Source organism: Diuraphis noxia, unplaced genomic scaffold, assembly GCF_037042655.1.
Source record: "Diuraphis noxia isolate RWA-SAM2 unplaced genomic scaffold, SU_Dnox_SAM2 contig0003, whole genome shotgun sequence".
NCBI lineage: Eukaryota > Metazoa > Arthropoda > Insecta > Hemiptera > Aphididae > Diuraphis > Diuraphis noxia.
Window position 1 is genome coordinate 11,158,945 of NW_028301713.1, and position 14,942 is coordinate 11,173,886.

Genomic DNA, 14,942 nt, shown 5'->3' on the forward strand with positions numbered 1-14,942 from the left:
AAATCGTAACACAGGTTGTCTTCATCAATGTGATTTCGAGCTAACAAATAATAGCATAAGTCTCGCGACTTTAACCCGGCGACAATTTGCTGCTTCGTCTCATCAAACGGCAATTCTAATTCACGACATAATCTAGCTTTATGGTGAAAATAATCGGCTACCGTTTCCGATTCACTTTGTACTCGTTTCAGCATGTTTTTCATACGTTCGACTATATTCAGTTTCGAACCAACAAATGTATGTTTAAACTGAGTTACGAATTCGTCCCAATTTGTAAATTTCCTACCGGTAAACCAATTGTTCGCTGGTCCGGTCATTCGCGAGCGCGCGCTTTCAATTCTGAACGCGTCGGGCCATCGATGTAGCTTAGCGACACCTTCGATAGCTGCCAACCAATCTTCTGCGGTTTGACTATTACCTCGACCATCGAATTCCGGCAACGTGTTGAGAAAATTTGGCATAACAAGATATTCCGAACTTTCCGACGATGTCGACGATCGATCTCGATATCTCTCGTTTGTAAACAAACCGTTTATCAATGTTTGATTTTGTTCAAGTAGTGCCTTTATCATCGGATCTAAGCCACTAGTAGTTACGGACTGGGTTGGTAACACTGTTTCATCCTTGGGTGTTTGGTCGTTACTTTTGGCGGCATAATTGTGATCAGCGTTTTGGTTCGATTTTTCATTTCGTAATTTTTGTAGGTTATGAGTACTCCCTGTATCCAGCTTTTCGTTGCACGAAACACGTGACTCTTGTGAACTCGGTTGATCTCCATGGACGTTATGTTCGTTGTTCGGCATAATTGTTCTTAAATCGTCGTTCATTTATTGTTCATTTGTTCATCCCACTTCTGAATATTAACATACACAAAAACTTAGCTCACATTAAACTTTATTAAAGAAAGAAACAAATCATACACGTACACATAATTTTACAACCGTCCGTCATAGCATACGGGCGACTACTGATAACTCTAAGTTACCCCGACTCCTCGTCTGTATAGTTATCAATACTACTTTTTCCCTTTCCATAACATACATAAACATAAATGATAGTGATAGTATTATATATAAACATAACACATACATTACAAAATCTAAGATATAAATTTAATAATGACATCCTTACGTTTCATATGCAGAACAACTGTCAACGTCTCGTTAAAATCGTCAATTGGATTATTGTTTTGGTCAACTAACTGAACAGTTATTGAATTAATATCTGTTTTGTTTAATCTGTAATATATAAGGTTTGGCGGAGATTGAACAACCTTTGTTCCAGTTCTCCCACTCGGGAAAAACTCATATATCGAATGACTTTGAAGTTGGTTGTTGAATGACCCATGTGCTATTTTACACAATACTTTTATAGAGCTAATCGTGTTTAAATTGGCCGCTTTATCCGATCGACGATATTTATGAAACGGTCCCATTGTATCTTTTTAAAACCAAAAAACAGGTGCTATACTATATGGAATATCGAACCTAAATATTTAATTACATTTTATATACGTTCTAAAATCAACAGGATCAATACGTACACTGAATGTTAGCTGTGTTTCATAGTCTTTATTAACACGGAGTAACTCTTTTGCAATATAATTGTTAATATCTTCTATTTCATAGCATCCATCTTTCAAACTAAATTCAAAACTGGAATATTTTATGTTATGTTTCTTTGAAGGAATCACTTCTATTTTCAGTCGGCTATTAATTGGATTTATAATATTTGGAAATGAATTGAACGTTTGCAAAGATAACAAAGCTATTTCTGAATCCTCTTAAACGTTTATAGATGGAAAATAATTTGCAGTCAATTCAGTCGATTTTCCAGTTAAACTTAGTGTAATAGATTCATGCATTGTAAAAATTCAAGACATAAATGCCCACAGTTGAATGTATTGAATTCTTGATAGTTAGAATAGTTATATACTATTTTAAACTTTTTAAAATAACGTTGTAATTCAATTGGTGGAGGTAAATCGCCAAAACTATCGAAATATATGACTTTATCTTTATTTTTATGAAATGCTACCTATTGGTTCCCGTCGCCTGAAGATATGTCCAAGTTTAATATACCACATTCATTTACATACGGTTTTTTTAGGTAAGTTATCACGGGAAAACACTCCACGAAAATGATTGATTTTCAACTTAGTTATACATTTTATAATACCTCCTGACGAATGTGGTCTGTCAGGTAGCGTATTTAACAGTTTTTTTTTTCAATACCTTGTTTTTATCTAAATTTAGACCACTACCTTTTTTTCTTTTTTCTTTTTGAATTGAATTATACACACTAGCACCTCCAGACATTAAGCTACCAAGTGCTGACAATCCTGCAAATATAGGTATTAAGGGAATTACACCTCTTGTTTGTCTCGGTGGTAAAATCAGTCTTTTGCTACCATTTTATTTCTTAGACATTCTTTTTTTTCTTTATTGCTATCATAACATTTTTTATTTTTGAAGCACGTTTCTTTTTATAACCCATTCCTATTTTTCTTTTGGCTTTCATCGCGTTTGTTACTGCATACGCAACAATTTTCTCTTTTTTAGGAGTATCTATAGCTTTAAATCTTCCCGAAGCACGATTTTCTAACACTTCATCAGCTTTATGTCTATCGTTCAAATGTTTACTAGATGCATACACAATATCGTGATCACGACAAGCAGTATCCAATGGATTTATTCCTTTGTCACCAGGATTTAATCTTTTTTTTAATTTTGTACCTGGTCCACAAAACTGATAACCTGGAACATTGGTTTCAAACGGAAGACTATTTATAAGAGAGTTTACAATACCTTTACCAGTCTTTTTTGATTTACACTTTCGAGTTGAACGCATCATCAGTAATTGAATATAAAACAACAAACTTTGAGTATTTATAAGAAAATGGATTTAATTGAACAGAAAGATATATATATATATATATTTAATGTAACACTGTTAATATGTACATAGTGTTGTCAGTATTCATACGATACAGTAATATTGAGTTTATTATTTACTATGAACAAAGAAAAGGTTTTGTTGAAAAATTTAATAATATCAAAAAAAAAATATAAAACGAAAAATAATGGAAATGAAACGTGGTATTATTGATTCAGATAACTATTTCCGTGAAGTATTTAAACCAATAACTGAACCACTCAGTACAAGAATAGAAAAAATACATCGTGTAACTTACAACCAGCTGATTATAAAAATGCAGAAACCTCATACACTAGTGGTGAAAATGAAGATGGTGTATTAAATTCAACATTTGTAAATTTTTTTGAACGTCCTAAATCACAACGTTATGATAAATCTTATGGTTTACATTATGATAGAGCTAGTGATTCTTACAAAATAGGAGATTACTCTGTAACTTTTAGTCATGGTAATTTGCAGCTGCTTAATAGATACTATCCGTGGACAATATGACTACATTCTTTATTATGTGAGATAGAACTAAAATAATACAACTATTCAAGATACGGAATCTTATTACGATATTTTGAAAACTTCTCGAGTTCATTTAAAAGCGGATGGGAAACCAAAAACCTCAAAGTTCCATAAATGGGCGGCCGTTGTAAAACCTCTCTATGAACGAATGAAAAATGAGGAAAAACAGTTAAACGAAGAAATAGTTAAAATTAATAACTCTAAAACTCCTCGGATAAGCTTTAAACAATTAAACGAGCATTTATCTAGTTCGAGAGCTAAACGTAGTAATGTTCATAATAATACAACCATAACAAATGAACCATTTGATTTTAACCCAACAGCAAACAGTTATATGTCCGTAGATCCTCCAGTCGAAAAGATGTTTAATTTTACTGTATCACCACATACTAAGAAAGGTTCTGGTTTATATAAAGATGTAATACCTCAAACACAATTAGTTTATTATGATGATCCAAATGAATTAGTAACTAGATTAAATCTTTTAACATCATCACAAAGTATTGGTAATACTGGCGTTAGTAATGAAATCATATCTATTTTAGAAGAATTACGTGAGAGGGGAATATTATAGTATAATGTCAACCTTAAAGAATATAACTAATGAGCTACATCGACCAGCGAGAAAAATATTTTCTAGACGTAGCGTAGTTACACAGTTTAAAGATGATCTCTGGCAAGCTGATTTAATAGATATGCAGTCACATTCTAGATAAAATAAAGGTTTTAAATTCATTTTAATTGTAATAGATACATTTACCAATTATGTGTGGATACTGGATAGAAGCACTAAAAAATAAAACAGCAAAGGAATGTACAAAAGCTATGTTTAATATATTAAAAAAAGCTAATCCAAAATTGTTGCAGACGGATAACGGTACAGAATTTTATAATAATCAATTTCAAGGTTTAATGAAAAAATATAAAATTAAATATTACAGTTCATTTAGTGTCATAAAGTGTTCAATTTGTGAGCGTGTGATACAAACTCTTAAAAATAAAATATATAAACATTTTACTGCAACAGGTACATGGAATTGGTATAATACAATATCAAAAATTGTACAAAACTATAATAATACAAAACCTAGAACAATTAAATGTACACCAAGTGAAGCTCGAATGGATATAAACAAAATTGAACTTAATACGTATAAAAAACATTAAAACATTATACAAACCAACATTTAAACTTAATGATAAAGAATATCTAAATATAAACATATATTTAATAAGGGATACACACAAAATTGGACAACAGAAATATTTACAATTTCAAAAATTTTACAAACCAATCCAGTAACGTATCAATTAAAAGATGAATCAAACAATATAATCTTAGGCGGTTTTTATGAACAGGAAATTAAACTAACTGATTTTCCAGACACCTTTCTCATTGAACGTGTTATAAAAAAGTTGGGGATAAAATGTTTATTAAGTGGTTAGGTTTTATTTCAAGTCATAATTCATGAATAACATTGTCAGATATATAATATATATAATAAGATTTTATATTATATTATTTTTTTATTTTTTTATCTTATTATTATATTTTAACTTTTCACTATTTTTTTTTTTTATAACAAATAAAAATCTGTTTATTTACATGAAACGTTTAACAATTAAAACATTAGAAACATTAAATAATACCTATACTGATAGATAGCGCTTTTTGTTTATTTCAATTGTGGATATATAAAGTTTTTTAATTTATAGTGACCATAAGCCAGTGTATTAATCCCATCATCCATTATATAACGTTTATCATCGTCAGCACTTAGAACAAGCTTAGTCATAGTTTTTGAATGAACGATATGTTTATTTGATTGGATAAACTTCATTTTTCTATGAGTTTGTTTATCATCAACGGTTAGATGGTTTATAAATGCGTTTAATATATCCGTGTAATTTTAAAATTTCATATATTTTTTAATTATATACTTTTTGACACCTTTTGCTTTTTTTCCTCCACACCATGTATAGTTTTATACGCATATAATTTCGGTCTTAATGAAACTAATTCTTTTAAAATTATTCCTTTCATTTCATCCTTAAAATCCGGGTTGATTTTTATGACTCTCGCTAAAACAATAATGATCTTTAGGATAATTAGATGTATCAAAATATGGATGTAAACTATTTTATAAATCACCGAAAAAAATTGTTGTTTGGATAGCGTGTATCAATGAATCTGTATCCGAATACAAAGAACTAATTTTAGTACCATATTTTTTTTTCATTACATTATAATGAAAGTCATTCATAAATGTTTTTGAAACATCTAAAATTGCAAATGCTACATAAATTGCCTTGTCAAATTTAATGATTTCCTTACGCTGATGAATAGCCATAAGATTTTCAGTATATATTGTTCTGTCTTTAAAATTAGTTTTAGCCATTAATTTCCTAGCTTTTTTTTCTGATGAAACAAGTTTTATAGAAGTCCTTTCGTGAACATTTTCCATACATTTACCGAAAATGCTATTAATTAACAACTTCCAAACATTTTTTTCAAACTCATTTTTAGCTTCAACTCTCATAGTTGTACACAATTCAATGCATGATGCCATCCATTTTCTTTGTGAAAAGCGGATAGCTCGATGAATTTTCGTTACCTTAATACCGTTTACAATCGCCTGTTTTAAGTTTTTATAATGTACTATGTAGTTTTTTTTTTGACGATAATGTAGTAAACAATTTCTTAGATTTTGAATTTGGATGACACTCGTTACTAGGTAAAAATGGGAAATCATTATGACTTTTATGCAAATTCTTAGGGTACTCGATATCGACTTCTAATATATACCCAACTTCTGAATCATCAGCAATTTTCGTTACATCAATCTTCAGATCATTAACCCATTCGAAATCTTTGAAAGGTAATTCTGTTAACATAGATTTACCATATAAATTTACACAGTCAAGATATGTAATCCACGTGGTTGGCTCGTTTGAATTATAGTTCACTCCTTCAATATTTGGTATATTTGCTTTAGCATAATATCTTTTAGTTGATTGACAAATGCCACCTCGGATTGAGTTTTCAAAAAAGAAGAGCATGTTGTAGTCCTTCAACCTTTCCAATTTTACCTTAGTATATTTAAGAATACAATCAAAAGCAAATCCAGGAGCAGTCATGTAATGAGCAGGATTTTGTCTGAGAGTGGATAAACATAAGTCTCTAAAATTTTCGAACACGTCGGTCAGTATAGTAACGTCAGTTTTTAAATAAAGATCGCTATGCTCACCTAAAGTCTTTATATCGAATATTCTCCATATATTTTTAACATGCATATAATCTTTATCGCTAATTTACTCGTCTGTTAGAGAGTTATAAAATTCAGACTTTGATGGTAATAAAGTATCATCTAATGTACTTCAACTATCAACATATTCATAAGGGAAGATTCCTTTTTGAGTAACTAAATGTAATGCTTTCATGGACAAATTTTATGAGTTTCTTTAAACCTTGATTTATCTTCAGATAAATTTACTGCAAGTTTACTTAACGATTTGCTCATCAAACGGAATGTATCAACAAATTTTATACTAAATCTTAGATGCGATTTCTTTACTAAAGGATATGTATTTTTCTGACGAATTAGGAATAATGTGAATATCTTTATCATCACAACCGAGTTCTCGAATAATGAAATGACTATCATACGTTAAATTATGAAAGAAAATTGGTACGAATGACGGGCTAGTTATTTTAAAATTACATTGAAGACAAATACATTGTCCATATTTACCAGTAAAATGACAGTGATCTCGAACTTTAATTAAATTATTTATTTTTTAAATATTTCAAATTTGTATCAAATCTGTTGTTTGATCAAACAATTCAATTTGATACACATGGTGATGAACTTATTACTACCATTTGTAAAACTTAATACAAAGTACGATTTTTTCACGAGGTCAGGAAAGTGAATGATAAAATCATTAAAATCACAATGCGTTCAAAATTTACAAAACTTATACATTTTAGGCATGAATAAACTACAACTATCTAACATACAAAAATGTTGTTAAAATTAATTTTAAATTCGTAATGTTAGAAATAAATTGTAAATAAAATGTTATCCAATTCATTCGTGTTCATTCATTTCAAATCACCTCAGTTAAATTTAAATTTTTAAGAATGGAAAAAATATTTGTGTCATGGAAAGGAAAAAAAAATCGCCTCAGTTTCTTATCATTTGAGAACCAACTATTTGGATTTATGTCCTATCCATTCATTTATTATCTATGATTATCATGAAAAACTTTATTATTATAATGATGATGTGTTTAAAATATTATTATTCAGTTTCTATTTTTTTTTTTTTTTAAATAGGAGTAAAGATTAAAAGTTTTAATAAAATAGTAAAATAGGTACTTACATAGTTAGTATTGAAGTATTCTTTTCTAAGTCTGACTGATGGTTGTTTACTGAGTCTGGCTGCTATTGACTGTTGTTGAAGATGTTTTACGTTTTTGATGGTCGGCAACTGTTTTGCTGGAGAGTCGAGGATGGTTGTTGTTCTGATAGCTTCTTGGTCTATTTGAACTGTTGCTGCTGAACTGATGAATTTAAGTTTAAAAATTCGGTGTTTTATACTAGAGTTTAACCCTCACTTTCAACGTTGAATATTAGGTACCTCTCATAATCCTATGTTGAGATGATTGTACATTATATTACTTAATACCAGTTTATAAAAATGCCATTCTCTTTTGTCCATGTAAGAACATGTTTGTAGTCTTTTCATGTAAATTCTTATTACATTATTATATAAGAAGTCTATTTGAATATATACATTCTAATTTATTTTAGATTATATTTGATATTTAAATCAGTTCGTATAATCATTTTTTTTTTTGGGAAAGTCTTTCAGGTCATTGCTATTAACGTTGTTATATCTGAAATCCGGTTCTCATGATATATGAATATACATACTAATTTATTTTTGATTCTAATAATATTAATACTAGTTTATGTTATAATATATATACTATCCTATTATTGTTCATATTATTAAACATGTTTGTAGAAGTCTTTTGAGGACATTTACGTTGTTATGTCAAATCTGATTTCCAAGGCGGGCGATTATTTTAGACCTTGTTTCTTTAATAATTCATAACATGCCATTGACATGTGCTCACTTAAAACACAAGTATGTAGAGAGGTTTTTTAAAGTCATTGCTTTTAACATTAACATTTACATATCAAATTATTATGGTAGTGGCTAATATCTGTGTATAAAAAGCTAGTGTAAAACCATGAACGTTCATTAAGCTATATTATTGTGAATGTGAATAAATATTACGCTAAAATTTAAAAATATTCGTATATTAAATGCGCCCCTAAAAAAGTAGCGTCCGTGCTACCACCCGGTTCGCCCGTATCTTGAGCCGGCACTGATTGGAATTATTAAAAATAATTTGTGTTAACAAAATTCATGTGCTTGTAAATACAATGTGCTAACCTGTGAAAAAATTTTTTATAAATAAAAATTAGATGGGTGGATGACTGATAAATCACTATACAAATTAAATTAAAATTATTTTTCGAAATATTCTACCGAAAAACTTGAAAATTTATTGCAAACATTTCAAATAAATCACTTTATTTCCCACTATAATCATAACATTTGATGAATAATGTTATAATTATAAAATATATTAAAATATATTACACTTATTTATTATTATCGGGTGTTCTCTGTCTATTATAGAATTAAGTAAGTTGATTTAATTTTAAATAATTATTTAATTTTACATGATTTATATTAATATGCATCTTATATATATTTAAAGTTTAATCTTATGTTTATATGATATCCAACGTAATTGAAATAAGTGGTGTGATTTTTTTTTAATGTCTGCATTCAATTTTCGGGAGTTCCTAAAAAAAAGCTATTAGTTATAAATTATAACTTATAATCTATTATAATTAAATATAAACCTTAAACTACGCGTTTGTAATGTTTAATTTTATTCTATGCATGGCCTGAAAGCAGACATATAAGTATGAATATGTTATATCTATGAACTCTATTTCAAATTAAGTTCAAATGATTTTTCTACCCTAATTATTATTATTTCGAAATTTATATTCTACTGAAAATCTTGAAAATTCATTGCAAACATTTCAAGTAAATCACTTGATTTTCCACTTTAATCATAACATATGAAGAATATTTTATGATTATAAAATATATTATACACTTATTAATTATTATCGGGCATTCTCTGACTATGATAGAGGAAAGTAAGTTGATATAATTTAAAATAATTATTTAATTTAATCCGATTTATAATTTGCATTTTAAATATGTTAAAGATATATATTATTTTTATATTATATCCAACATGATTGAAATATGAAGTGTGATTTTTTTTTTTTAAATAACTGCATTGAATTTTCCGAGTTTTTAAAATAAATAAGCTGATAGTTATAAAATATTATAATTAAATATTAACCTTAAACTACCCGTCTGAAATTTTTAATTCTATGCATGGCCTTATAGTAGACATATAAGTATGAATATGTTAAAACTTATAACTATGAACTGTATTTCAAATTAAGTTCAAATTATTTTTCTTTCATAATTATTATATTTCGAAATTTATATTCTATTGAAGAACTTGAAATTTCATTGTTTTAAGTGTATTAATGCATGAAATTCCTATAAAATTAAGGAGACCTCCTTATTATAAAGACTCTTTATTAAAGAGCACAAACATTGAAAAATAAATAGGTACAGAACGTCAGTAGAAAATTATTAAAGAAAGACTCATTTTGTCTCGTTTTGCTGGCTCCCCCAATAAAGATTCCTTGCAGTATATTAGGGGTTGCAACTTAAAATATGATCCATGAACACATATCAGCACAAACGAAATCATTAGTAGTTAGAATTTTTAGTCTATAGGTTGGATAATTGAATTTTTTATTTGGCTTTATTTATATTGGAATTATTAAAAATAATTTGTGTTAACAAAATTAAATGTGCTTGTAACTAAGATGTGCTAACCTGTGAAAATATTTTTATAAATAAAAATTAGATTGGTGGATGACTGATAAATCACTATACGAATAAGATTCGAATTGTTTTTCGAAATATTCTACCGAAAAACATGGAAATTTATTTGCAAACATTTCAAATAAATCACTTCATTCTCCACTATAATCATAACATTTGATGAATAATGTTATAATTATAAAATATATTATACACTTAATTATTATTATCTGGTACTCTCTGTCTATTATAGAATTACGTAAGTTGATTTAATTTTAAATAATTATTTAATTTTACACAATTATAATAATATGCATCTTAAATATATTTAATGTTTAATATTATGTTTATATTATAATATCAAACATGATTGAAATAAGTAGTGTGATTTTTTTTTTTTTAAAGTCAGCATTTATTTTTCCGAGTTCCTAAAAAAAAAGCTGTTAGTTATAATCTATTATAATTAAATATTACCCTTAAACTACGCGTTTGTAATGTATCATTCTATGCATGGCCTGAAAGTAGACATATAAGTAATAAGTATGAATATGTTATAACTATGAACTCTATTTCAAATTAAGTTCAAATGATTTTTCTACCCTAATTATTATGTTTCGAAATTATTATTTTACCAAAAAAAATGAAAATTCATTGCAAACATTTCAAATAAATCACCTGATTTTCCACTTTAATCATTAAATTTGATGAATATTTTATGATTATAAAGTATATTATACATTATTATCGGGTATTCTCTGTCTATAATAGAGAAATGTAAGTTGATTTAATTTTAAATAATTATTTAATTTTAAACGATTTATAATTTGCATTTTAAGTATGTTATAGTTTAATCTTATGTTTTTACTATATCCAACATGATTGAAATAACTAATGTGATTTTTTTTTTTAATGTCTGCATTCAATTTTCCGAGTTCCTTAAAAAAAAAAGCTGTTAGTTATAATCTATTATAATTAAATATTAACCGTAATCCACACGTTTATAATGTTTAATTCTATGCATGGCTTGATAGTTAACATATAAATATGAATATATTATAACTATGAACTCTATTTCAAATTAAGTTCAAATGATTTTTTTACCATAATTATTATATTTTGAAATTTATATTCTACCGAAAAACTTGAAATTCCATTGGTATAAATGTAATGATGCTTGAAATGCCTATAAAATGAAGGAGAACTCCATATTATAAAGAGTACCAACGTCGAAAAATAATTATCTACAGATTGTCAGCCCCAAATTATTAAAGAAAGACTCATTTTGAGTCGTTTTTCTGGCTCCCCCAATAAAGATTCTTTGTAGTTTATTAGGGGTTGTAACTTGATCCATGAACACATATCAGCACAAACGAAATCTATAGTAATTAGAATTTTTAGTCTTGAGGTGGGATGCTAGGAAATTGCATTTGTTTAAATTATTATTTTCTAAACTATGTGCAACCAACTGGTACTACGGCTATTGGAATCTGTTCTGTTACTGTCAGTTATGGAAAAGATCCCATATCGTCATATGTTAATGTTATAGTGTCCATTTATGTGTATCTTCTAATTGAATATGAATTTTAGTGAAACAAATACTATTATGAACTAAGTATTTTAATATTTTTCATATTTATTTGCTGTAATTGACTAATAAATTATGAATTACCTAATCTAAATTGTTTATATCAATATAATACTTAAACCGTAAACCTTAATTTAACTCATGCATTTGCTTGACTTCCATTGTTTGATCGTAGTAAAATATTTGATTTTAAATAATTTCTCTAATTTAAATGATTAACCTATAGGTTAGTTTTCTTTTTAATCGTATCGAATGATTCACATTTTTTTTTTTTAAGGAATTTTCAAATTTTCCTAAGTTATCTCTGACGGCTGTAGCATTAAGTGAACATCATTTTGTTATTTTTAATCTCTGCTTAACAGTTCATATAAGGGTCATTGATGCCTTCAACAGGTCTCTCCATCTCTCTATATTGTAAGTCGACTCATATGTCACATTCTGGTCTATGGCTTTCAAATCTTTGGCAACTACATCGATCCACAAGTTCCTGGATCTTCTTAGGGGTCATTTTTTGATTATTTTAACCGCGAGTAAATATCTCTGTCTATAATAGAGGAAAGTAATTTGATCTAATTTCATATAATTTTTTAATTTTAAACGATTTATAATTTACATTTTAAAGATGTTAAAGTTTAATCTTATATTTATATTATATCCAACATAATTTAAATAAGTAGTAATATTTTTTTTTTTTAATAACTGCATTCAATTTTCCCAGTTTCTAAAATAAAAAAAGCTGTTAGTTATTATCTATTAAATAGTTAAATATTAACCTTTAACTACGCGTTTGTAATGTTTAATTCTATGCATGGTTCCCGATCTTGCACCTTTTAGTTTCTGAAGCTCGTATTGCCATTTTAGATTCTGAGCGGAGCGATGAATGTATTGATTTTACCATGGTGAGTGTGTTTTTTTTTTGTTTTTTTTTGTGTCTGTCATCACGTTTTGGGTCAGTAAAAGTGCTTCGATTTTTGACTTCAGTACCTCGTTCGATCAGAAAGTGAATCTAGTTGTTACATTGGGGGCCAAAAGTGAAAAATTCTTAATACTTTTCTAAATAATCGAGAAAAACAAACTTAAAATTATGTGAAAAACGAGAAACTTTATGACTTAAGTTGAACTATTCATAGGCATTTGAAATATTTGAACATTATTAGTTTTTTTTAGATTCTGAACGAAGTGATGAATGTATTGATTTTACAATGATGTGTGTTTTTTTTTTGTGTGTCTGTGTACAGCATAACTAGTCGAAATAATGCTTCGATTTCAAACTTTGGGGGCGGTTTCCGATGTAAAATTGAAGATCCTTGGTGCATTATAGAGGTCAAAAGTAAACATTTTCCAACAGTTTTAAAAAAAATCGAGAAAAACAAAAAAAAAAATGACAGAAAAACGGGAATTTTTACGCAAAACCAGTTTTCAACCAAATCGATATTTTTATATGGTTGTAATTCAAAAACTAATCACTGTAAATACTTGAAATTTTCACCAAATGTGAGAAGGGAAGCTATCCAGTGATAGGACCCTTTTGAGTTGAGACGTTTTGGATATGGAGTGGTTTTTCAGTTTAGGAGGTCGCGACACCAACGTCTTTTGAGGCGACGAGGGGGGTTACCTGGAATTGTGGCTGAGTGTTGATTTTAAATCAGAGGATTTGGATGATGAAGTAATTTAGAACAAAACTTTTTGTAGTGGGTTTTAACTAAGTTCTCAACTGTTTCAATTTTTAAGTCTTTATGGAGGGTGTGGTTAGAAACAAACCAAGGAGCTGACGTTATTGTGTGGAGGGAAATGGACTGAAATGCTTCGATTGTTTTAATTTGGGTTGGTTTTGCACAACCCCATATTTGGGCTCCATAAGACCAGATTGGTCTTAACAATGATTTGTAAATTTTTATTTTATTATGGATTGGGAGTTTGGATTTTAACATAGGTCGTAGTAAGTGAGATCTTGAATTGAGAGACTTTCTTTTGGATTTAAGGTGAGGACCCCAAGTTAGTCTTTTGTCTAAAACTATTCCTAGGTATTTTACTTGAGCCAAGGAGGGGATGGGAACTCCCTGAAATAAGATAATAGGTGTGTTTTTTTTATTGCGGGTAAAAGAGACAAGAACGGATTTATCGGCATTGATTTTAATTTTCCAGTCGGAGGACCATTTATCAATAAGGTCAAGGTGGAGTTGAAGAGCATCGAATGCTTCTTCTGAGCTATTATTTGGGGATAAGATGGAGGTATCATCGGCGTAGGTGGATAAGAGCGTGTTTTGAGTTATGGGGATATCTGATGTGAAGATGTTGTATAGGTCAGGAGAAAGATCGCTACCTTGAGGGACTCCAGCTTGGATTAGAAAAAGGGAAGAAAGTGAATTACCGTGACGAACTTTGAAGGTACAATGTTCGAGGTAGGATCGAATTAATAGGTATAGTGGCGCGGGAAGAAATTGTTTAATTTTATATAGTAGACCAGTGTGCCAGACCCTATCAAAGGCTTGCGCCACGTCAAGGAATATTCCTGGGAAGTATTTTTTATTCTCAAAAGAGGAAGATATTGTGTCAACTAGCCTATGAACTTGTTGAATTGTGGAATGTTTCACACGAAATCCGAATTGGGCATTGGGTATTATTGTTTGTGTTTCTGTGATTGGTCTTAGCCTTTTCAAAACGACTTTCTCAAATAATTTACCTAAAGTTGGAAGTAGGCTTATAGGTCTATATGAAGTTGGTACATTAGAGGGTTTACCTGGTTCGGGTATGAGAATTATGATGAATAGTTTCCAGATGGTAGGAAAATAAGACAGTCTTATATATATGTAAGCAAGACAATTTTTTTTTGGGGAGGTGTTTTAAGATTTTATTCGTTATCAAGTCATGCCCAGGGGATTTTTTTGGCTTTAATCTTTGTA

The 14,942-nt window shown here is 28.8% G+C and overlaps 1 protein-coding gene and 1 pseudogene across 1 annotated transcript in view; both read right to left on the minus strand.

Moving 5' to 3' along the window:
- Positions 1–1,099: 1,099 nt before the first annotated feature.
- On the minus strand, positions 1,100–1,864 carry LOC149056722 (uncharacterized; annotated as a pseudogene).
- A 4,235-nt stretch (positions 1,865–6,099) lies between these two features.
- Positions 6,100–14,942, minus strand: part of LOC149056723 (uncharacterized) — a 33,225-nt gene continuing 24,382 nt past the window's right edge. Inside the window, exons 2-3 of the mRNA XM_089223158.1 lie at positions 7,836–8,016; positions 6,100–6,705 (exon numbers count right to left, since the gene is read on the minus strand). Of these exons, the coding sequence (XP_089079284.1) occupies positions 6,100–6,705; positions 7,836–8,016 (787 nt within the window). The remainder of the gene's footprint in view (positions 6,706–7,835; positions 8,017–14,942) is intronic.